General features: G+C 38.9%; 1 protein-coding gene across 3 annotated transcripts in view; it reads left to right on the top strand.

The window, feature by feature from the left end:
- The window catches only part of AATF (apoptosis antagonizing transcription factor), a 96,979-nt gene that overhangs the window by 27,577 nt on the left and 43,304 nt on the right, over nucleotides 1-26,098 (top strand). For 2 of the 3 annotated variants that reach the window (XM_082708407.1, XM_082708408.1), the window contains exons 5-8: nucleotides 10,078-10,192; nucleotides 12,426-12,627; nucleotides 13,378-13,542; nucleotides 14,821-14,904. In XM_082708407.1, coding sequence (XP_082564533.1) covers nucleotides 10,078-10,192; nucleotides 12,426-12,627; nucleotides 13,378-13,542; nucleotides 14,821-14,904 — 566 coding nt within the window. The remainder of the gene's footprint in view (nucleotides 1-10,077; nucleotides 10,193-12,425; nucleotides 12,628-13,377; nucleotides 13,543-14,820; nucleotides 14,905-26,098) is intronic. The other variant, XM_082708406.1, reaches the window with a different exon arrangement.

Genomic DNA, 26,098 nt, shown 5'->3' with positions numbered 1-26,098 from the left:
TGTGGGACTTGATCCCAGTACCCTGGGATCAAGACCTGAGCCGAAGGCAGATGCTTAACGACTGAGCCACCCAGGTGCCCCAGCTTTTTCTTAGATGATAGAGAAACCTGTCAATAGGCTTTTTTCTTATTATAATGATGATAATATTCCTTAAATAAAATCTGGTAAATGGCCAAAACAAATGTAAAGAAGTAATCTTCCCTAATCCCAGCAGCTCGAATTAAGTACTTTCAATACTTTGTTGTATGGCATATATCTTTTCCGATTTTTTCCCCACTATTGAGCGTGTAGTTAGAACTAAAATGGAACCGTATTCTATATTCTGTTTTACAGTCTGTTTTTTTTCCTACTTAACAAAGATTATGGATATTTTTCCATGTCATTAAATATTCTACAGAATTCTTTTTTTTTTTTTTTTTTAACATTTCATTTATTCACTTGATAGAGACATGGGGAGAGAGGAAACACAAGTGGGGTAGTGGGAGAGGGAGAAGCAGGCCTTCTGCCAAGCAGGGAGCCCAATGTGGGGCTTAATCCCAGGACCCCAGGATCATGACCTGAGCTGAAGGCAGGTGCTTAACTGAGCCACCCAGGCTCCACTCTACAGGATTATTATTATTATTATTATTATTATTTGAAGATTTATGTATTTATTTACTTGACAGACAGAGATCACAAGGAGGCTGAGAGGTAGGCAGAGAAAGGAGAGGGGGGAAGCAGGCTCCCTGCGGAACAGAGAGCCCGATGCAGGGCTCGATCCCAGGACCCCGGGATCATGACCTGAGCCCAAGGCAGAGGCTTAACACATGAGCCACCCAGGCACCCCTACCTTTTCTTTAAAACAAACAAACAAACAAACAAAAAAAACCCTTGACTTAGTTTTCTTTTTCTTAAAGTATTTTAAAGTAAATTACAATCATCATGCCAGTTTGCCTCTAAATACTTATGTAAGTGGCTCTTAAAAAATGAGAATTATTTCTTACATAACACTGTTGTCTCACCTAGCCAAATTAATACTTCCTAATGATCCTAATAATATATCTACTCCATATTCTGATTACTTCAGTTGTCCCCAAAACTATTTTGTAGTTTAGTTTATTCAGAACAAGTTCCATTTATAATAATCCTTTTCAATAGCTGCATAGAAAGTTATCTGGCTAAACTAATTTAACCAGTACCCTGTAAATGGGCACTTAAGACGTTTGCAGTTTTTACCAGTTATAAACAATGCTAAAAGTAATGTTTTTTGTACCTTTCTCTTTGCTTTCTTCTCTGATTATTTTGTTAAGATTAATTTCTAGAAATGGAATAGTAGGGTCAGGTGGTATGCATGTGCAAACCTTTGATACATTTTCCAGATTGCTTTCTGGATATGTTGTGCTAATTAAACTCTTATCAGTGTATATGGAAAGTGCCCCTTTCCTCACATTCTTGCCAGCATCAAGTAATATCAGAAAAATATCACATTGTTTTAGGCTTCTTTTTCTTTTTCTTTTTTTCCTTAAGTGAGGCCAAACGTCTGTTCTGATGTATTTGGCTGTTTGAATTTTGGAGACTGCTGATCCATTTCTTACCATTCTTTTTTTCACATTAAGTAAATATACCTTCATTTTGCCTTACCAGGATTGCCTTCTGTCCATATGTATTTGGGCTTTTATTTTCCCCACTTCATTTTTGCTGGTGTGGGAACCAAATTTGCACATAGCACTCTAACAGAGCCTGACTACTACTGTATTTTGTTTTAGTTTTTGTTTTTACCATGTAGTGGTGTTAGAGGGGGAGGGCAGTTTTGCCTTTTTTTTTTTTTTTTAAGATTTTATTTATTCATTTGAGAGAGAGAGAGAGAGAGTGAGCCAGCATGAGCAGGAGGGAGGAACCGAGGGAAAGGGAGAAGCAGACACCCCGTTGAGCTGGGAGTCTGATGTAGGACTCGATCCTAGGACCCTCGGATCGTGACCTGAGCCAAAGGCAGACATTTAACTGACTGAGCCACCCAGGCGCCTGTGTTTTGTCATTTCTTATAATTGAAAATGTCATTGTACTTTGCTTTCCAGATCGTTTTGATACCTGACTGTTTAAGAATACATTAATGAACAATATGTAGTTCTTTCTAAAGCTTGTAGTACTGTTCAGTTTTTTTTCTTAGTATAAGTACAGTATAATAGTACCCACTTCTGAGGAATTGAGAGGATTTAAATGACTTATGTAATACAGATAAAGTGCCTAGGCTCGGGCCTGCCACTTCATGGGTTCTTCATGATGTTAGCTGTTAATAGTGATAGTATGGTCTTCTCTTAGGCTGTAGCTCTATGGCTACTGTGTGTGTTTCTCCTTCATAAAAGGGTTATGTAAATGATTACCAATACTATACTTGCAGTTACTTCTTCAAAGATTTGAAATGCACATAAAAGAGCATGCCAAGAAAATTATTACGTTGCCGTAATTATTAAGTTATTCATTCAGCAGCCTGCCTTTTGCCAACACCAGGCATACCAAGGTGAATTGTTCACAACCGTTATCTCAAGGAGCTCATAGTAAGGTGTGGAGATAGGTAAACTACTTCCAAGGCATAAATATTTAAGTGTTTTAACATGAAAGCAACCTCCCAAAGTGTTTTCATTTGGGGTAAGCATTTCATAATGCTGTATTTTTTTATTTTATTTTATTTATTTATTTGACAGGGAGAGAGAGAGCACAAGCAGGGGGAGGGGCAGACAGAGGGAGGAGAAGACAGAGGGAGGAGCAGGGAGCCCTATGTGGGACTTGATCCCAGGACCCTGGGATGATGACCCGAGCCGAAGGCAGTTCCCCAACCGACTGAACCACTTAGGCACTCCAATAATGCTTAGTCTTACTAATACTAAAAGAAACACAAAAGTGATCTTATTTTCTGAGCTTCAGTTTATCCATCTAAGTGGTAATGATGATTGTGTCTTCATGTGAGTGCATTGTAATGTTTATAAGTTCTTAAATCTGGTAACATGGTTTTGAGACTCTTAGGAGTAGCCTATATATGTTAACAGTTACAGGAAAAAGTTAAGTTTGATTACTTTGCTTTTGTTAACAAAAATTAGCCTGTTGAGGATACATACTTGTTGAAGTTCGTGAATATGTAGTTCACATTTTGTCTGGTTGTCAGCATTTACCTTTGGAAATGATAGTGTAATTAGATGTTCTGCCATGTGGCAGAGGCATCATTTCTCTGGAACAAACATATATCTGTAGAATGCCTTTTAGGGCACAGGTGATGGGAAGGCAGAGTGACAGGATGAGGTCTCTGCTCTCACGTAGCTTACAACTAGCGAAATCAGACGTGGTACAGTATGACAAGTGCTGTAGCAGTGATGTGAATGATGCTGAAAAAGGAGTGATCAATTCTGCCTGGGAATCCCCATTTTGCAGATCCACTCTATAGAAAGAATTTGGATATTTAGGTTAGGAGTAGTTTCATTGCCTAAGAGGCTGTTTGTCTAAAGGCTTTTTAATAAGAAAGGATCAGGCTGTTTTATATGAAACAGAAAGGGTTACTTGGATTGTGGTTCTAATTTTATTTTGAGTAGGTTTTCTTCAAAGTTTACTTTAAATTTTAGTAATATTTTATTATTACTTTTTAAAGCTGGGGTTTTTTTGTTTGTTTTTTAAAGATTTTATTTATTTGTTTGGCAGAGAGAGAGAGAGAGAGAGACAGTGAGAGCAGGAACACAAGCAGGGGGAGTGGGAGAGGGAGAAGCAAGCTCCCCGCTGAGCAGGGAGTCCAATGTGGGGCTTCATCCCAGGACCCTAGGATCATGACCCGAGCTGAAAGCAGACACCTAACGACTGAGCCACCTGGGCGCCCCTTAGTAATATTTTAAATTATAAAAGTAAAATATGCTTATAAAATATTCATACTGGCCAAAAGTACATCAAATAAAAATGAAAGTATCTCTTCTTTCCCTGGGTAATTCTCATTAGTTTAAACAATTACTTGTAAATAACCTTGGGTTTTAAGCACCTCATATTCTGAGCACTTATTCTGTCTGTTCAAAGAGGAAAAATACATTTCCTTTTTTAGGGAAGTACCTCGGAGCAATGGAGGTTGTCTGGGGCCTATGAAGTGGAAGGGAACTGTAGTGGATTTCGGGAAGTACATTGATCAGTTAGATTGCTGTGTCCTATAGGGCTTTTTAAGGATTTATTGACATACTTCATCAAGGTATTTGAGGGAGTATTCAGGGAAACCTAAGAAGTTCTGCAGTTCTTTTCCCTTTCTTATAAATTCATGCCTGGTCAGAAATTACAGCTTGAGTGGGATGTCCCTCCACAGAACTCAAATGCACGCTATCTATCATGTTACTTAGTGTGGCAGTAATGTAAAATGGTAAGGATTTTTTTTTCTTTTTGCTTCTTTCTGTGAGAGGGCTCACCCAACATATTTTATCATATGCTTCTTCATCTCTCCCTTATTTCAACTTCCACTTACTCCCCCAATTCCCCACATCATTCTCTTAAGAGAAAAAAATAAGTTTTGTCCACCGAGTCCTCTTTCTTACTTGATTTAATATGTCTTGGGTTGAATGTTTCTCACAAAAACACTTTGCATTCAGAATTAGCCTATCAAACCGTTTCCTCCACGGACTCCCCCGTAGACTGCATGCCTTTCACTGTGATGCCCCCTGAGGTATGGAAACCCAAGGCTGCTTTTGGCTTAGCCATCATGATTTTAGAATATCAGTCCCCATGCTCTGCTTTGAAAAGTTATCCTTGTGGCTATATTGTACCATTAAAAAAATTCTGCTTTCAGTCCGCGGAACCAACCAACCAACACACGGAGCCAGAACTCTTTATCCTGTTCCAGTAAAACCACAGTCCTCATAATAACACATTCACTTATCCAAATCCGGGAGTCCACAGGAGCACACACCCGTATATGTGTATGCGTACACAGATGTATACAGATGCTTGCTGGACACACATTGGGGATGATAGCAACTCATCCATATGGTTGGTGTTCAGGAATTTGTAACCTGCAGTACTCTTTCTTACTGGTAACACCATTCTGCTTGGGGAATATAGAACAAGCCCAAACAGTAATACTGACAGAATTCGGAATTATGATACAGTGGAGCCTTCACGTAATTCTTTGTTGAAGAAGTTAGGGCCTAAATGTTAAGGCTTATTGTTATTCTGAGTTGATAATCTCTGCCTTGCTTTAATAATTTTTCCTCATGCCTGGGTAGCCCGCGAGTTGCACAATAATCACTCACACAGCTTTGTAATCAATGCCCAAAGTAATAGGATTCCTCTGGCCACCGGCAATTAATAAATTTGTGTCTTTTTTAAAACACTAGCAAGTCGGGCCTGAAATACGACTGACTGGCTCTCCTCATTTGCATATTTATTGCAGTGGAAAAATTCTTACCAGATGATTGATGCTGAGCCTGCCTCTTGAATTCCAAGCAGCACATTATTATGAAATGAAAAATGCCGGCCATACAGTTGATTAAAGTTGAAGACAGTGGAATCGGTGTTTTTTAAGATTGTGGGAGAATTAAAGGCATATTTTAATAGATGTTGACAAGAAGTGAACTAACAAAAGCAAAGCAAAGGATTTGCTTGAAAAGATTTAATCAAACGTCTTTCTTGGGGGATTAATTGCCGGGGATGACTAGTGCAAGTGGCAGGCTTGTGTGGATTTGAATGAAAAGTATTGTTCTCAGGCCAATATATCGTGTGTCATTTTGACCTATAGTTTAGCTCTGGTTCTAGAGTTACTTTTGAAGGAGAAAAAAATGCTCTTGTAATCTATACATTCTACTTCATTGTATTTATCTGGCATGATAGGAATGTGGGAATTTATGTATACTTGTACATAAACTATTGTATGTTTTCATGTTTATTTTTAAAAAAACTGTATAGATATTTAAAAACTGATAAGGTAAGCTTTATTTTAGTTATAAATTCACTGTCTGCGTTCCCCTCCAATCCCCTTGCCAGAAGTTATACTTATTGGTTTATAATCTAATTAATGAACTGTGCCTATGTCCAAACTTATTCTCTGCCTACAATTTTGTTTATGTTGAACAACCAAGATGAATCAGGGAGAAAAATAAAGCTGTTAGGTGAAAATGGTTTTTAGATTGGTGACATTTTATATATAGAATGCTTGCATATGGGTAGCATGTAAATGAATACTTAATACAGGAATCTATGAATACTAGTTCAGTCCTAGCACTGTCGATCAGTACAAGCAGAGCCTGGGATTTTTACCATGTGAAAGACGATGATTTTTTTGATTGTGATGTACTTTCTATATCTCACAGCATTTAAAAATTAATGAAATTCCTTAATATATAAAAAACATGTTTATTATTTTTCACCTAAATTCTGTGAAATAAGCAAAGGATTATCTACATTTTACAGAGGAGAATATTGCAACTCAAAAATTAAATTGGTCTGCTCAGTAAAATGACTAGTTAGTAATAGTGTCAGTTAGAATACAGGGCTCCTGACCTCTAGTAAAGCAATCTTTCCATTGATTCTCTACTTGGAAAATTATTCCTAAAGCCAGTGCCCGGATGCTGAGGTTGTATCTTGATAATATGGTGAGGCATATGTCCTTCTTAATCTCCTCTTAAGGGAAAGGCCTCTGGAAATGGACCATGTAGGACAAAATAAACATATATATCCTTGACAGTCTCCATTTGTTTTGTGGCCACGTGCCAAGAGGGAGAGAGAAGAGAGTGTATGCTTCTCTGCTGTTTTTTCAACTTGTAACTGACAGTAATTAGGAGAAAAATGAACGGTGAATTAGAAACTGTTGGTTCCATTCTCTTCATTTTTCATAGGGTTAAACAAATAGAACTCAGTCCTATATGAATGATAAATAGAAGTTGGGTTTGGTTTGGTTTTGTATTTTGGCTGAGAAGAATCCGCTGTTGGAGCTGAGTCTCCAGGGGAGTCTTTCCTCACTCTTGTCAGATGTGGCTCTGAGGAAGCTTGCTGTATCCAGGAAAGCATTGTCTGGTCTCTTCAGATTTTACATAACATCTCAGTGGAAGGAAATGTGTCCCTTTTCTCAAAGAAATGAGAATTGCGTTCTTTCTTCTATATCTCTTTATAGGAAGCTGTCTGAGTGTTGGTCATTGGTGACTTTACTTTGATAAACATTTTTTTTTTCTTTTTCTTTTTCTTTCCTTTTTTTGTGTGTGTGTGAGTGTGTGTGTGTGGTTAGAAGCACAGAATTGCAGATTTCATCTCTGGTAGGTCTCTTGACACTTTGATGCATGGTGGTGCTATCCCTGAATGGAGCTTAAATACTTCAGGGCTACTTTCTGACTGGGTGAAGGGGTGTATAAAATGAGAACATATGAGAGAGTATTAACAGAAAGGCACACTTTGATTTACTGATATTGGCTCTCTGCTTTCTTGTTGGATTGATATGCTGTCTAATATATCTGCAATGGATTTTTTTAAACTGACTTGAACAAAAAAAAAGGCTTGTATAGCTACTTGAAAGTGGCCCTTAAAAGTAGTAGTCTTTTCGTTGTATGTTTTCACAGTTCTTGGTTCTGCCACATGTGAGTCACATTATGACTTGTTTGCTGGGGATAAGCAGCTGTGAACATTATAGACTGCTTTGCAGACTGGTGACCCCCCCCCCCCCACATGGTTCCTGATTTCCTGGTTTACCTCAAGGATACATGGAATCTACCGGAAGTAAGGGACGGGCATCTGCTTTTCTTCTTTTGAATTTTTTATTGCGGCAAAAGAAACATGAAACCTAAAATTGACCTAACATAAAATTTATCCTAACCGTTTTTTCCATTTTCAAATTTATTTTGAATTTTCATCCTATGTAGTTAACATACAGTGTTACATTAGTTTCAGGTGTATAATAGGGATTCAAAAATTTACCCTAACTATTTCTAAGTGTATAGTTCAGTAGTGTTAAGTATATTCACACTGTTGTGTTACCAATCTCCAGAACTTTTCTGTCTTGTAAGAGTAGAACTCTATACCTGTTAAACAGGCCTCCATTACCCTCTCTGCCAAGCCCTGTTAACCCCCATCCTACTTTCTGTCTCTGAATTTGACTACTCGAGGTACCTCCTATAAGTGGAATGATATAGTACCTGTCTTTTTATGACTAGCTTATTGCACTGAGCATAATGTCTCCAAGGTTCATCCCTGTGTTATAGCCTGTGTCAGAATTTCTTTTTAAAGGGTGAATAACATTCCTTTTTTTTTTTTTTTTTCTCCTGTTCTTTTTGACTAGGCTCAAGATTGAACATTACAGATGATTTTTTTCTGCACAGAGATGAACTGGGATGGTAGAATTATTCATTATGCCCTGCTTTGGGAACACTTAAAGTTTGTGTTTTTGTTTTTTTTCCAATTGTGTTAAAATATGCATGACATAAAGTTGACCAGCTTAGCCACTTATAGAAATATAGTTCAATATTTTTAAGTACATTTGCATGGCTGTCCCAATATCCCCACTGTCCATCTCCAGAACGTTTTCATCATCTCATTCTGAAGCTCTGTATCCATTGAACAGGAACAGGTGTCCATTCCCCTCTCCTATCCACCCCCCCTGCCATTGTTCAGCTTTCTGCTTCTGTGAATGTGCCTGTTCTGTGTCCCTCATGTAAGTGGAATCACACGGTACTTGTGCTTTTGTGACTTGCTTACTTAGCGTAAGATTTTCAAGGTTAGGTCTTGGGAATTTTGAAAACTACTTTGCAAATGCAAAATTGGTTTGTGGTTTCACTTTGGAAAACATGGGCTCTCTTTCTTAAGATACAACCTTTTCTAGAAAAGGCACTAAAAACCATGGTTAACGCTGACTGAAGTTTGTGTGAGCTGAAGTCCCTATGGAATATAAAGTAAAAATGAATGTAGGGTTTGCTAAGTGAAAGTAGGGGCATTTGTGAGAAGGTTACAGTTATTTAAGGGAAAGGGGGAAGGTGTGAGAGAAGCATAGCCAGAGATGAATGGACAGCCATTACTGATAATAAGAATGGAAAATCACCCGATTTAGCAATGGATTAAATATATAGAGTAAGGGCACCGAAATGTCAGTGATCACCTATGAAAACACATTAAACGGAGAAAATCAGACAAGGGAGAAATATTAGGTAGGAAGAACAAAGTTCTGTTTCTGACATGGTGTATTTGGAGGAGTGATGGAGCATCCATGTGAAGATTTTCTTGCAGTTGCTGGAAATGTGGAAGCTCGATAATAGGAGAGGCGTCTGAGTGCTACCAACGCATAAATAGTGATTATCGGTGTCTAGTTAGCCCCTTTAGCAGGATTAGGCTGATAAAGAAGGTAAGAGTTCAGTTCTCAGAGGGCCAGTTTTTATCCTGAAAGTTCTTAGCCATAGTAGACTATACTTAATCCTGATCCGCTTGATTACAAATGCATGCTGTTGGCTCTTTAGAGAACCAGGTAAGAACATACTCTCAATGCGCAGAGTTTTAATACACAATTCAGTACCACAAATAGGAAGTCATTAACTTGGGGGTTTTCATACGTGAACAACAACTTTTCATAGGAGAATGTGTGGAGAAATTGTATGTATGAGGTGGCAGCTCAAACCAGAGGCAAATGAGATCTCCTGAGGGAGGGCGATGACGGCAGCAGCAACATCACAGTAGGGATCCCAGGACAGAGCTGTGCTCTTCAGGAGAGGAGGGATTGCTTAAGGAGTTGATTGATAGAGGGATAATCCAGGAGGTCGGTGGGTTACCTGTAGAAGCTAACACCATAAGGAAAAACTATTGGTTATGATGACAGGCAGGGTACAAGTTGGTCAATCTTGCTAAATTTAAGAACTCAAAATTTATTGCAGAGCCTTTCCTACACACTTTACATATGTTACCTCACTTGTTCCTCACAACAAGCCTGTGAAGTGGGCACTGGCATTATTTCCTTTCAGGAATTCTGTGTTTCAGAGAGTTCTTAGGCCCCAGGTGCCCTTTGCCTACCCCCAACCCCTGCCAGAACTGCCCAGGAGTCATGAGTTACAATCATTGCCTGCTTTGAAGAATTGTAGATAATTTATTGTTCCTTCTCTGTGCTTCATTTCCCAGGTCACAAGGCCCTTAAAGCATTGTTGAGGTCATTGGCAGATCTTCAGGAAGAGTTACTTTTCCAGTACCCAGACACTAGATATTTAGTAGACGGGACAAAGCCCAAAGCAGAAAGGTAAGGAAGGAATGGAGCTGTGGTGTTGCTTATTTTAATCTGGGTAGTTACCCATCATTTTTGAAAAAGAAAGCCAAATCTTCTGCAGGCAGATATCATACTTATTGTTAGTAGTAACAGAAAGACCTTATATTTACCTGGTGGCCAGAATGGCATACAAATTAAGAATTAGGTTTTCCTTTTTTATATTTACTTGTGCCTGCTTTTCTTTGTGGGCTTCTGCAAAAGGCTTGCCTTTTCTTTAGAACTGTTGAAATTAGGAGATGAGCAGTGCCTGGGTGGTACAGTTGGTTGAGTGTCCAACTCCTGGCTTTGGCTCAGGTTGTGATCTCAGGGTGGTGAGATCAAGTTCTGTGTCAGGCTTTGCACTAAGCGTGGAGTTGGCTTCAGACTCTCTATCTTCCCCTCCCTCTGCCCTTCCCCATCTCAAATAAATAAATAAGTCTTTAAAAGAAAAAAGAAATTAGGAGATGAAAGCTCATTTTTAATTTTAATTCTTTTAAAAAAAATAATGATTTTATTTATTTATTTGACAGAGAAAGACACAGTGAGAGAAGGAACACAAGCAGGGGGATGGGAGAGGGAGATGCAGGCCTCCCATCCAGCTGGGAGCCTGACGCAGGGCTTGATCCCAGGATTCTGGAGTCATGACCTGAGCAGAAGGCAGGTGCCCAACACCTGAGCCACCCAGGCGCCCTTTAATTCTTTTTTAAAAAGATTTTGTTTGAGAGCAAGAGAGCAAGTGAGTGTACGAGTGGGAGGTGTGCAGAAGGAGAGGGAGAAGGCAACCACATGTGGGACTCCATCCCAGGACCCTGAGATCATGACCTGAGCTGAAAGCAGGCACTCAACTTACTAAGCCACCCAGGCGTCCCTTAATTTAAATTTTTTTTTTTTTTTTTTTTTTTAAAGATTGTGTTTATTTGTCAGTAGGGGGAGGAGAGAGAGAGAGCACAGGACGAGGGAGAAGTAGGCACCCTGCTGAGCAAGTGGGTCAATGCCGAACTGGATCCTCAGACCCTGGGGTCATGACCTGAGCCAAAGGCAACGGCTTAACTGACTGAGCCACCCAGGTGTCCTTTAATTTTAATTCTTAATTAATGTTTATGCAGCAGTTTGTGCCAATACCATGGAATTGCTGGTCACAGCCATCTCCTTTTCAGTGAGGGAAGAAGTAGTTATTTTGAAGGATGGAAAATTTTCGGAAAGGCATGGAATATATATAAACATGTTTACTTCTTCTGAAGTTGTCACATTTGATGAAGGATTTCCACAGAACCCCCCTACCCACCCACCTGTTTTTTGAGCCTGCTGTATATGGTGCCTGCTTGCTTTTTTCCCTTTGGGCTTATCCTTTGCTCCATTTGTTTTTAGTTGGAGGGACAATAGTAAGCTCACATTTATTGAGCATCTACAGTGTGTTGGGGTCAGTAGTCCAGTGAGTCTAAGTGGCTTGCTTGATAGAGGCTGTATTACTTGATCCGGACAGTTGCCTTTATTTCAGCGTAGTTCCCGTCCTCTTGCCCACTGCTTGGAGTTTCCTTCACATTCAGCTCTTTTCCTTTGATTCAACTAATATTATTCTGCTTTCCTGAACAATTGGTTACAGGGAGACACATTTCCTTTATTGATTTGGGGATTAAGGTCATAAAAATATGATTATGTGTTTAATTTTTAAAGACCATCTTGTAACAGTATAGGCCTGGTTCATATGCATTTCTAATAATGTTTTTACAACCTCATTTATTTTTACGGTTTGCTTACCTTTTAAAAAATATTTCTAAGCCAGTAGTTTTTATATTTATTTGAAAAGTTACATGAGTTTTTGATTGAGCTCACGAACATTCTTTTCAAACAAAAAAAGCCATCCTCCCTCCCATCTGTGGTGTTTTTTAAAATGTAGACAGAATAAGGAAGGCCTGGGGTGTTTGGGTTGTCTCAGTTGTTAGGCATCTGCCTTCGGCTCAGGTCATGATGCCAGGGTGCTGAAATCGAGCCCCCCACTTTGGGCTCCTTGCTCAGCAGGAGCCTGCTTCTCACTGTCTCACTCCTCTGGCTTATGTTTCCTCTCTCTCTCTCTGTCTCTCTGTTAAATAAATTTCAAAAATCTTTAAAAAAAAAAAAAAAAAGGAGAATAGAGAAGGCCTAAGTACTCTCAACTTCATGTGAGCCTAGCTTTTTACTTGGGTGGTGTTTGTGTACATTGAACTTAATGTGCTTATTGATTTTACAGTGAGGAGGAGATTTCCAGTGAAGATGAAGATCTATTAGAAGAGAAGAAGAAGCAGAGAAGGGCCCCACCAAAGAGGAAGCTGGAAATGGAGGACTATCCCAGCTTTATGGCAAAGCGTTTTGCTGACTTTACAGTCTACAGGAACCGCACACTTCAGAAGTGGCATGATAAAACCAAGCTGGCTTCTGGAAAACTGGGGAAGGCAAGTATGTGTGTGTTTGTATGTGTGTGTGTGTACATGGGTGTAACAGAGTTTGTGCCAACCTGAAGCAGTTTAAAGACATTGGAACTACAGCTCATTGATACAGATAATGTCATGATGTAATAGTAATCAGTCATTTCTACAGAAAAATTTACTGAACTCCTGCCATTCAGTCCTGGGATTTTAATTTTATTAGAAGGAATATTTTGGTGACACCTGGGTGATTCTGTTGGTTAAGCCTCCAACTCTTGATTTCAGCTCAGGTCATGATATCAGTCAGGGTAGTGAGATCTAGCCCCGTGTCAGACTTTGTACTCAGCATGAGTCTGTTGGGGATTCTCTCTCTCCCTCTGCCCCCTCCCCCTGCTTGAGTGCTCTCTCTCACGTGCCTGCTCTCTCTCAAATAAATAAATAAATAAATAAATAAAGTTGTTTTTTTTTTTTAAAGAATATTTTATTCTAGAAAATTACCTTGTAAGTGTTCAGATGTTTGGGAATACAAAATACTGAAAGAAGTGGATTTTTCAACAGTTACGGAAGGTGTGAAAGTTAATCTCTGGGTATAGGAACGCCTTAGACTAAATTTTATTTTTTCCATTACAGCCATTCACAAAGTCAGTCTGTAACACAAAGTCCCTCTGAAAGGAGGGTTGTCTATTTCTTTGCTGACACAGAAAGATAGAGAAACCAATGTAGCTGCCTTCAGCACAGACTTTCTGCATTATCTTACACTGGTTAATGTTGTTGCAGGGTTTTGGTGCCTTTGAACGCTCAATCTTGACTCAGATCGATCATATTCTGATGGACAAAGAAAGATTACTTCGAAGGACACAGACCAAGCGCTCCATCTACCGAGTTCTTGGCAAACCTGAACCAGCAACGCAGCCTCTCCCGGAGAGTTTGCCGGGACAACCGGTAAGAGCTCTGGGATGCTGGGTGATTACAGGGAGCAGTTTCTGTGAGGTTCATTAGCTGAAAAGTCTGATCACCTGCTTGTAGGTATTACCCTTGGTATAAGAAAGGGGAAAAAGCACTACTTTACTAGATTGTAAATTGACTAGAAACTGAGAGTTTGTGGGAGGAGAAAATTCTTTTAAAATGGAGCTATTATTAACTTATGTGTAGTCTTCTCTTATTTTTGAGTTTGACGTGAGCCTGGCAATGGAACCATTCGTAATCCAATTTTTAAAAATTCAATTTTAGAGCTGCTTCTCTAGCAGTATCAGTATGGAAGGAAGTGTGCATTTTATGTCAGACTTTTAGATACTATAGAAAAGGATCCATATCTGGAGCACATTCTTTTGTTTAAAGAAACATTTATTTATAGAAATATATACTTAATAATTTTTTTCAAAGTTCAGAAGAATTTAAAATGAAAAGTAAAATTCTGCTTCTTCGATTACACCAGTGTTCATTTGTAACTGTAACAAGACATTTTCTATTCATATAACTATATATAGATATAACACATATGCATATATAGAAACATGGTTCTGTTTTTTTCTAACTAAATGGGATGATTTGTGTGTTTATATAAAGTATTAATACACTATATAAAATCTTAGTATTTTTTAAATTTAATTTTTCCTGGACACTTTTCTAAATCATTACATAGGGATTTTTTATCTCATTTTTCCCAGTACTAGGCTATGGTGTATTCCATTGTAGGCGTGTACTATAATTTATTGAAACAGTGGCTGTTTATGTTGTCTCCAGCTTAGAAACAGTGCTATAGGAAACATTCATGAGCATTTATAATACATGTATTTGTGTGAACATATGGATAGATTTCTCAAAGTGGAAATGTCAAATCAAAGAGAATACACATATTAAATCCTGATAGATGTTACTGAGGGCCTCCAGAAAGGTTGCATTAATTTCCGTTTCCACAAGTTCTGTTTTCTGGTACTGAGTGTTGCCAGCTGAAAAATGGAGTCTTCTCATTTTAATTTTCATGTATTTAGTTAGAATGAGATTAAACATTTTTATATGATTATTGACGATTTTTTGTTATTTTCATGTTGAGTGCCTAATTAATGTCTTTGTCCACTTTTTTTATTGGAATATTTTTGTTCTTTAGTTGTAAGAGCTCTTTATATCTTAAGGAAAGCTGCTTTCCTGTTATACACTGTTATACACATTATTTGTGGTGGCTACATTACTTTGATTACTCTTTGGATTCACTCCTTCTAGGAGGTCCTTCCTCAAGCCCCTGCCAATGCCCACCTGAAGGACTTGGATGGTGAAATCTTTGATGACGATGACTTTTACCACCAGGTGTGATTTTTACACTGTTTTCTTTTGTTACAGATCAGGTTTTAGCATTTCAAAACAGCTCATAGAACTCTCTGACCAAAAGGTGGCTTACTTTGGAAGGAGGATAGAGTCAGAGAGTTAGAACTGCTATCTTTAAGATCGACTTACTGTGTAATTCTGAGTCTGTTTTGGTTTTTCTTTTTTAAGAGTTTATTTTTTTTAAGTAATCTCTACACCCTGTGTGGGACTGGAATTCACAACCTAGAGTCTTGTGCTCTACCAACTGAGCCAGCCAGCTGCCCCTGTTGTGCTCCTATGTTGTATTTTTCCTTTTGAAATGAAAAACTACTGCAACTACTTTGTTAGTCACTGCAGAGTGTGAAGTATCTGTAAAAAAGCTGCAACTTCCTTGAGTCGGGAGGTTTATTTTTTCTCAACCATTTTTGCTAATATTTATAGAGGATTTTTTGTTAGTTGTTTGGTTTCTTGTCCTGTTGCTATTAGATTGGGATGTGGAGCTAAAGGGTTGGACTCCCAGAGTCCTTGAACTGCATTTCTGGTTCTATTGCTTATTAAGTGTTTTGCCTTTGGGGGATGTGTGTGCGTGTGCACGCGTGCATGCATGCATGCGTGTCTGTTCACATCAGTTAAGTATGTATTGAGATTGTCTGCTACTATTGATTATAACAATAATGTAATGTTTTGAAGACAGAATTGGTAGAGGTTGAAATGTGGCCCAGTTTTGATATCTCTTTCCGAATGTCGTCGTCGTCCCCCCCCCCTTTCCCTGACATTATTCTCTGCTGGCATGCTGCTCTTTTGTCTTTTTTTTTTTTTTTTTTAAGATTTTATTTATTTACTTGACAAAGATCACAAGTAGGCGGGGGCGGTGGGGGGGAAGCAGGCTCGCTGCTGAGCGGCGAGCCTGATGCGGGGCTAGATCCCAGGACCCTGAGATCATGACCTGAGCCCAAGGCAGAGGCTTAACCCACTGAGCCACCCAGGTGCCCCCATGCTGCTCTGTTTAATGATGCTAGTGACTGTAAAGGTAGACTAAACATTTGTGCTGTTCTAGAGAACTAACATAATTTCCTGTAATCCTGGGTCTCCTGATAAGCCATACTTAATGAAGTGCGCTTTGGGATGTACCCTTTCTAGCTTTGGAGAATCAAGGATGCTATTCAGCAGTGACACACCAGCTTTTGTTTAGCCATTATTTATCAAGATATTCTTTTTTTCTCAGCTGAATTTTTAGCGTGTTGACTTTTGCCAAAGAATTTGCAACTGCTTGTTGAAGGTTTAGCCATGATGACTGTATTATGTATTTGGTATATGGAGGAAAGAATATGGGAAAATTACACTGTGAGGCCAATAGAACAGGTGATTGTGTACAGGGGATAGCTTTGAGTCTTTGCCCTAAGAAGAGAAATAATCTTTCTATTCATTCTGGAATGTTCAATGAAATTATTGCCGTAAGTGAGCCTTAAAAGTAATGATGAGAGGGTATAGGAAAGAGGATTGGTGTGTCCTCAGGTATTCCTAGTCAGAGGTCCTGATTCTTTTTTCCATTTCTTCTTTATTATATCCATTTGTCAGAAGAGTAGGGAACTCTATTTTGTTCTAGGGTGTCTAAGGAAGTACCTGATATGGGATATTAATGCTGTGTAATTGTGTGAGATCATGGGAGACAATCAGAAATGCTCCAGTCTTCATTAATTGAAGTGTACATTGTTCGATGGAAAGTGCATCATAAATTAAATAGGCTTTATAAAATTAAACTGAAATTACTGAGGAGAAGTTGCTTCCACTGGCAATCCTTAGTCTGAAAGATTTTTTATTTTTTTTATCTTTTTTTTTTTTTTGCCTGGAGGTCTGTTTAAAAAGAAGTAGCATTACTTGATTGGCCCTTCATCCCAATTAATAATTTTACCTTCGATAAATTTTGATTTCAGAGTTATGACTAGTCACATCTTAGCTTTTCCCCTTGCTGGTTAATTGGGGTGCTGGGGTTAATCTAAATTAAAACTTAAACTAATAGAGGTCAGCAAGGCAGCTGAAACACCTGAGTGAAACAAATGGGGCTGCCAGGCGCAACTTTATCTTGGCTGTTTCCCAAGAGGGAAGTGGCAGCAAATTGGAGTTGTTTCAGCCTTCTGTAAAGGTGAATGATGGGTGACACTTGTTAATGTACAGCCGCTCCGGAAGCATTCCAGATTGCTTTGCTGCTGTACCAACTGCTGCCATCCATGCACAGTCAGTAGGAACTGGACCAGTTGCCAACATCTGGCAGCACAGCAAGGAATGGGTGCAAGTCTTGAAACCCCGCAGATTCTAAATATGGTGCTTAGAACTGTGCAGGCTTTAATCACTTACCACTCTTTGGCAGCGGGCTACGACAGCTTATCCTAGCCTCGTACATCACATCCCGACATCTGCTGAGCCTTGAGGCAGCTGCACATTCATTTTCTTTTCTTGCCTTTTCTCTTTGCCTCCTATTCCTCTTCTTCTCCCCACTCCCTCCCTCCCCGCATCCCCCCACCCCTCCGCCTCCCTTCAGTTTTCCTCTCCCTCCCCAATATACTTCTTGGGAGAGATGATCTGTAAAGATTACTGCTTCATTGTGTGCAAGTAATTGTGGTGATGCCAGGCCCTTGACAGACACAGCGCAGCACCTGTTCTGCTGACCTGGTTAATTTCTTCTGTTGAGTGGGATTTGCCCGAGATTGGAGCTGAAGCCAATTCAATGATAAGGCTAAAGAAAATGGCTGTATGTTTTCTGTCACCTCCCAATTAAATTGGCTTCATAAAGTGCTTTCCTTTATTTGTCAGGGTAGTAAGCCTGAGCTAAGTGTTGCATTCAGAAGTGGTACAATGTATTACAATGGGCCTGTGAGTTTTCATTTGTGTTTTTTTTATGTGGTCATATGGAAGTGCTGGGTGGTGAATATAATACACTTCGCCATTTTTTTTTTTAAACCATACTTGAAGCCAGACTCTTTGGGTCCATGTTTTGTAAGGAAGAGATTATAGCCACATTGAATTTTAATGTTTCATTGTAAGGGTTTAAAGGCTTACTTGGTTAATTCAGGCTGTGTAAATGCCCTAACTACTGAGAATGATATTCAGGGTCACAATACCCAACATACACACACATTCTCCCTCCCCCTCTCTCTTTCCCTTTGTTTCATAATGGGCCTTAAATTACTGTAACTTTCAAAGTATATATGTATTATTTAATAAAGGTACATATATAGGTATGTACATGTGTGTATATATATACATAGAGAGAGGTATCAGATATCATAAGTAATCATAATTTTTTGAGCTGAAAAGAACTTTACAAGAAACTGCATCCCTGAGAAGTTAAGTAACTTCCTGGAAGCCATATACTAGATGGCAACACGAGTACTTGATCTCAAGACTTTTTAGACCAAGCCCTGTTCTTTCTGTACCTTTATTTCTTCAATATTTCATTCTTGAGCCTTCAAAAGACTTCACTATGGTATTACATCTTTCAGTTTGTAAATAAGCTTCATTTTATTAGAACCGGGAGAAATATTATTTGTGTTAGTCATTTTTTTTTTCTTGGAAGGCAGATGATTTATTGAACTCCTGTTACTTAACAATTCTAATGAAAAAAATTAGCTTTATAGTTGTGCTACTGGTTTGTTTGGAAACTGGAATTGCTGAAAGCTTGAAGTATACCCAGTGGGAAGATTTTATGAGAGAAACTGTTGACCTGCTGTAGGCATTTCTGAGTTTCCCTCTCAAGTGGAATTAGTTTGCATTTGGCCTATTTCTTGTCAAAGCTCATCCCTAAAAACAATTTCACAAAATAGGAAGGTTGTAAATGACCACAAAGGATGAGCCATTGAGAAACGTTTTCAGTATCTGTTTTTCATTTTCATTATCCTATTTGCTGAGTTCTATGAGCTGTGTTAACTGTATGACTGTGTAAGGTTTTTCTTTTGTTTCGACTTGATTTTTTAAACTATCAGTTGATCTTTGACTTGAAAAGCCTGCATTCTTAAAGATTTGAGGAAGGACTAACATTTACTGAACACTAGTTATGTGCCAGCTCCTTGGCTTAGTAGATCAGTGCTTGACATACATCTTTATTTAATCCCTACAAGATCTCCAGGTTGAGATACGACTGCACTTAGCAATGAGCAATAGAAAGTGACTGCTTTTATTCTTTTCATATCCCAGACCTCGGACTAGTTTCTTGTTAGTTCATGAGGTATTTTGTTCTGAAAGGACTAATTGAGCTTAGATATTGACAAATCGATACCTGGATTTCTAAGGGTTCATTAGGATTTTGTATGTTGCATCTAGCTCTGTTTAGTTTTGATCTGGTTTGTCCTGTCACTTTGAATTTAACCAGGAGAGTCTAGAGAAAGGGATAATAGGTTTTGCTCTTTCGATGACCACTTTGATGGGTTAAATTTCTCCTTTCACATGCCATCAGGGCATGGCTATAACTGACCTTGCCACATGCTGGACTTAGACATTTGATAATGCCATAAACAAGTAATTACTAATTCAGTGAACTATTAAAAGTCGATAATGTTAAGAAATAAGGAAGAGGCAAGCTTTCTGACAAGGTGGTTTACTAATTAAATTGGTGAGTGATTAATATGGACAGTTGATGTGATGCTTTAATTGCATACATTTAGATCTCAGTGTGAATAAGATGTTTCGAGCCATTCCTGTGGTTAATGCAAGTATCCTTACTGTTGGCATATATCTTTCCAGTGGTTCAGTTGTTGGTTAATAATATATTTTAAAGTTTGATTTGAACCTGTTCCTTTTAATTAGTTGTCAAAAAACAGATACCTTCTGGTTCAAAGCAGTATTTCATTTTTATTTTGTTGCTGTTACTTGAGATGTGGGTTGTTTCTTAAAAATTTGATAAAACTTATTACATGTAGCCCTGTATGATGATTTTAGAGAGGATATAGATATGTAGTACATAAACTTGAAGTTTGAAATTATGGCAGAAATAAGGTTTAGGTTTCTTGAGGCATAGTAGAGGTTTTAAAAAACAACAACAACAACAAAACAATCTGGGGCATCTGGGTATCTTAGTTGGTTGAGTGTCCCGCTCTTGAGTTTGGCTCAAATCATGATCTCCGTGTCGTGAGACCAAGTGTTAGGTTTCGCACTTGGGCAGGGAGTCTGTTTGGGATTCTCCCTCTCCTCTGCCCCTTCCCCCGTGTTTTCTCTATCCCTCTCCCTCTTTCGGATAAATAAATCTTAAAAAACAAACAACAACAAAAACAAACCAATAACCAATTAAACTCCAGTTTTAATAGTTACAAGATTATTTTGTGTACCACATGTAAGAATTTTATTTGAGATATATTCTAGCTTCTGTGCTAGAATGTGTCAATGTTTAGACCCAATTTCAGCATCAGTATTGGCATTTGACTGCTAGCATGGACTTGCCCTTGTGCAGACTGCATGGGGTAAGAGACCCAAAGCCGTATTTTAAACGCAAGGTCCAGAAATTTCATCCAACAGTCGTGTCAAGGGAAAGTACACGTGGCTGGCCCTCATTTCTTTCAGTTTCCTCACTTTAAAAAACATCAGAGCATGACTTCAGTACTACTACCTCATTTAACAAAGGTAAAACCTCAGAACAAAGCCTGAAGCAGTACATTTTATGGAGCCAGCTAGGAAAGAGATAAGAATTGGCTTAGAAATGTTAAAGAAACTTTTTCAAACACAGGTGATACCCTGGGAGTATGCTAGGCAAATATGTGGCCAAAATTGCCTTTTCTATACTAATAAGCACAATGTCAGCCGGCTGAGTATAAATCAAACACAGGACTCCAGCAGTATTTTAGTGGCCCAGTGTGAAGATTTTGGTACTTCTCAGGAATGGGGAATGCTACCTGTTCCCTAAAGTAAATATGATGTCTTCTTATTAAATCATGCTCCTTTAAAGTCAATGATAGGGAAAATGATTTGGCGTAGAAAGGAGAGGTTAGATAGCATCTTTGAAGAACATCAAGGCCAGACTGACTTTTTGCGAACTGGAGCCTAAAGCAAGTACATGACTAGTATAGGATCACCCCACTTAGTGAGTTGGGGCATGGAAATCCAAGAATTCTTGCTCCTGGTTTGATTTTCTTTCCAGCATATTAAGCTGCCCTTTGATCTGACATGTTTGAAAATCCATTTGAAAATTTCCTTTTCAGAATAAATCTGTTTAGGATATTGGACGTCCAGTGAGTATATCTGTTTGCACTCTGACGCTTTTATGCAGTTATGAACTTCATTCATTTAACACTTACTATACCAGATGCTAGGTTTATAAAGACAGAATCCCTGCCCAAGGAATTTGTGTCATCCCAAAAGGAGTGAGATTCTCTCTTAATTTGTATGGTCACATAGCTTCTCCTTAAGAGTGTGACTTCATTAAAACTCGTGTGGAGAGGGACGCCTGGGTGGCTCAGTTGGTTAAGCGGCTGCCTTCGGCTCAGGTCATGATCCCAGGGTCCTGGGATCAAGTCCCACACCGGGTTCCTTGCTCGGCAGGGAGCCTGCTTCTCCCTCTGCTTCTGCCTGCCTCTCTGTCTGCCTGTGCTCCCTCGCTCTCTCTCCTTCTGTCTCTGACAAATAAATAAATAAAATTAAAAAAAAAAAAAAAAAACTCGTGTGGAGAAAGTAAATGGTGAAAGAGAGTAATTGGGTCCTTGATACAAAAACATACATGTAGTTGTCTGGTGTCTGCACTGATTAACATACCAGTTTCTCTCCCAGCATATACCTGATCTGATTCCCAAAGTCATTTTCTATAACTTCTGAAAGACTTTAAGAGGGGTGCCTGAGTGGCTCGGCCAGTTGAGCGTCTGTCCGACTCTTGGTTTTGGCCCAGATCATGATCTCAGCGTCCTTGGATGGAGCCCCTCTTGGGGCTCTGCACTCAGAGGGAGTCTGCTTATCTCCTTCTCCCTCCATCCCTCCCCCAGCTTATGTGTGAGGGCACATACTCTCTCTCTCTCTCTCTCTCAAATAAAGAATGAAATCTTTAAAAAATAAAATTAAATAAAAGACTCTAAGAGATGTTGTTTGATATAAACTCTGGATAATATAAAATCCCTGTTTTCTAAGAATGTAGTAATTGTTACAAGCTTGATTGAGATGCCAGTAGCCACTGAAACTTACTTCAGGCTAGCAGAGCCTTCATGTTGGTGATAGGTATTGGAGGGTTCATTTAGCTATGGCCTGCTTTTGTGTATTTCTGAAATTTTCTATAACAGAAAGTTAAGGAGAAAAAAAGCCTTCAGATTTCTATCTTCCTTGCATCATTCATTCAATAAATATTTGCCTGCCTGCTGTGTCTGAGTAACTGCTATTTTAGGCTGTGCTGTGCTATCTAATGCAGTAGCTGCTAGCCACGTGTAGCTATTTAAATTTAAGTTAATTAAAATAGATTACAGTTAAAAATTCACTTCCTCAGTCATACTGGCCACATCTCAAGTGCTACGTGGCCACATGTGCTAGTGGCTACACTACTGGACAATGCAAGTATAGAACTTTTCCTCATCATAGTTCTTTTGGAACTCTGTTAGGGGCTACGACAAAGGCAAGTTTTGTTGTTGTGAGCCTCCATTCTAGCTTAGAGCTGGGATGAAAAGGGAAATGTATAGTGACTGTATAATAAGAAATTCTAAAACTGGGTATGGGTGAAGGAAATACTAGGGTAGGCATGGGATGGTTGCTATTTTTGTAGGAAATTCAGGGCATAAGGCTGTTCTTGAGCAGAGACCTGAAGGAAATATATTGCAGCCATGCAGGTGCCTGGAGGAAGAGACTTGGGGACAAATGGAATGACAAGTGCAGAGCCTCTGAGGCACAGTGGAGAGTGGGACGCTGTAGGAAATCCAAGGAGGCCAGTGTCTCTGGAGTGGAGTAGCAAGAAAGAGTGATATGAGAAGAGAGAAGAGAGGTAATGCAGGGCCAGGTACTATATTAGATCTTTGTAAGCTACTGCGGCACTGTGGCTTTTATTGTGGCTGAAATGGGAAACCACTGAAGGGGTTTGAATAGAGGAGTTGCATGATTGGACTAATATTTCAGAAGAATCTCTCTGCTGGCTCATGTTGAGAATAAACTGTAGGGGGTAAGGTGCCAAAGACAAAACAAGTTAAAAGTCTAGTGATAATCAGTCAAGAGATGGAGGTAGCTGGGACTAGGGTGGTTTGCAGGGAGTGCTAAGTGGTTGGATTCTGAATTTTTGTTCAGGGTGAACCGACAGGATTTGCTGTTGGATTTAATACGGGATGTGGAAAGAGAGGAGTCCAGGATGACTTGAAGGTTTTTGGCCTGAGCAATTGGAAGGACGAAATTGCCATTTACTGAGATGGGGAAAGCAATGAGAGAAGCTAATTTGGAGGCGAAATCTGGAATGTAGTTTTGGTTTTATTAAGCTTTTTTTTCCTCTGTGGACCTGTTTTGGCTTTAATTATTTTGATCATCTATTATATTAATTTTAGATTACCTCAAAAACATTCAGTTGGAGTTCTTGAAGAGGTTAATTCTATCTGTAATTTTGGGGTTCATGGGAAGGTCTGGGCTTGACTAAATTTGAGAACCACCAGCATATAGATTATATTTAATACCATGAGGCTGAACGAGATTACATAGAGAATGAAGCGAGAGAAAATAGAATTGATTCAAACCCTGAGACCTGGGACATTCAGACATTTAGAGGTTGGGCAGATGAAGGGCAACCAGCAAAGGTGACTGAGAAGAAGCAAAGTAAGTTAAGAGAGTGAGGGAAGAGTGATTTCCCAGGTTCCATGTAAAAGTGTTTCAAGAAGGAGGAAATATAGTATCATCCTGATACCCAAACCAGACAAAAGCAGCCAAGGAAAGAAAATTACAGACCAGTGTCTCTTAGAAATATAGATGCAAGAGTCCACAGAGTACTATTGACTCAATCCAGCAACATATAAAAAAGATTATGTACCATAACCAAGTTGGATTTAACCCAGGAACACAAGGTTGGGTTTAACATCAAAAATCAATTAATGTTAATACACCATATCAATAGAATAAGGACAAAAACCACATGATCACCTTAATAGATGCAGGGGGAAAAAAAATTAACCCTTTTGTGATAAAAACACACAGCTAAAAAAACAAAAAACACCACCACCAAACAGGAAATTGTGAATAGAAGGGAACTGTTTTACTTGCTAAAGAACATCTATGAATATTCATTTTTACCTACTCAGAGGAAAGACTGAATGCTTTCCTCTAAGATTAGGAACACAACAAATAGTCTATGCTTGCCACTAACACTCAATATTGTACTAGAGGTCCTAGACAGACAGTTAGGCAAGAAAAAGAAATAAAGGCATCCAAGCTATCTCTTATGTGCAGATGGCAGGATCCTATATATATCCTATACATAGAAAATCCCAAAGAAGCCACCAAAAAACTATCAGCTAATAAATGAATTCAGCAAAATTGCAAAATATATCTCTAAAAAATCAATTGTGTTTCTGTGCACCAGCTGTGAGCAATCTGAAAAGGAAAACTCTTCTATTTATAATAGTATCCAAAAGAATAAAATACTTGGGAATAAATTTAACCAAGGAGGTGAAATATTTGTACATGAAAAACTAAACATTGTTGAAAAAAATTTTAGAAGACTTGAATAAATGGAAAGTCATCCCATGTTCATGGAGTAGAGGAGTTAATATTCTGAGGGTGGCAGTACTCCCCAAACTAATCTTCACATTCAGTACAATCCCTATCAAAATCCCAATGGCCTCTTTATAGAAATTGATAAACTGATAATTCATATGGAAAGGCAAGAGACCCAGAAGAGCCAAAACCATCTTGAAAAAGAACAATTGGAAGACTCCTACTTCCTAATTTCAAAACTTACTACAAATCTACAGTAATGAAGGTGTTACAGTACTGGCATAAAGTTAAGTATATAGATCAGTGGAATACAGAAATAAACCTTTACATTATGGTCAGTTGGGTACGGGTGCCAAAACAATGCAACAGGGAGTGAACCATCTTTTGTCTTTTCAACAAATAGTGCTGGGACAAATGGATATCCACATGTAGAAGAATGAAGTTGATGCCCTCCCTCATACCTACACAAAAAATAATTCAAAATGGATCACATACCTAAATGTAAAAGCTAAAACTATAAAACTTTTAGAAGAACACATAGGAGTGAATCTTCCATGACCTTTGATTAGGACTTCAAAAGTGCAAGTGACAAAAGAAAAAAAATAGATAAATTGGACTTCATTGAAATAAAAAATCTTGGTCCTACAAAAGGTACCTTCAGGAAAGTGAAAAGACCTACAAATATTTGTGGGAGAACATATTTGCAAATCATATGTCTGGTAAGAGACTGGTATCTAGAATATATAAAGCACTCTTACAGAAGGTAGAGTATATGGTACTCTTACAGGTAGATACCGTGGAAGCATGTGGAAATTATCATTTAGGTGCTTTTTTTGTTTTGTTTTCTTATACTTTATGAATTAGGAAGCCATGAGTGAGAAGATGTGGCAGGGGCTGGAGGTTTGAGAAAGGAGGAGGTATGGCAGAGTCCCCTGACAGAGGGGAAGAATGAGTGCAGGGGAAACCTGCCGGGGAATTGTCAGGTAGCACCGAAGATCCATATGAGCTCATGCTGATGACTTGCGATGGGGGAGACCAGTTCCCACAGTCTTGTCTTTCTCTCCAGCCAGTTCAGCCGCATGGATGCAGGTACTGAGATTTAACATGCTTGGGGATTTTGCCAAGGGAGTGCAGGCACATAATCCCTTTACCGTGTTTCTGAAGTTTAAAAAGTTAGGAAAACTCATGGTTTTGTGTTTTGCTTTGTTTTGGTTAAGTTTGCCAAACTTTTGTGGTGGCAGCATCTGATGTAAAAGGTCACAAAGCTATTATAAACCTGTAAGGCTTTATTTATCTCACCTAGTGGGGATGGTTCATACATTTTGCTGCAGAAATATTCATGTGTTTGACGTTAGGGTGCCATCCCAGACTCTGCTGGGGCATTTGTATTTTATACACTGTCTTATCCTCCTAAAATGCTCAAAATTCTGAATTCCAAGACCCATCAATCCCCAAGGGATCTGACTCTGTTTGACAAAGGGATATTACATCTTTCGAGGAAGTTGAGAGTGTATACCAGGAGTGATTATCCTGATGGACTGTGGAGTCACTT

The sequence above is a fragment of the Mustela nivalis genome, assembly GCF_964662115.1.
Source record: "Mustela nivalis genome assembly, chromosome: 17".
NCBI classification, from domain to species: Eukaryota; Metazoa; Chordata; class Mammalia; order Carnivora; family Mustelidae; genus Mustela; species Mustela nivalis.
The sequence above is the reverse complement of the archived record's forward strand: the minus strand, read 5'-3'. Positions and strand labels throughout refer to the sequence as shown.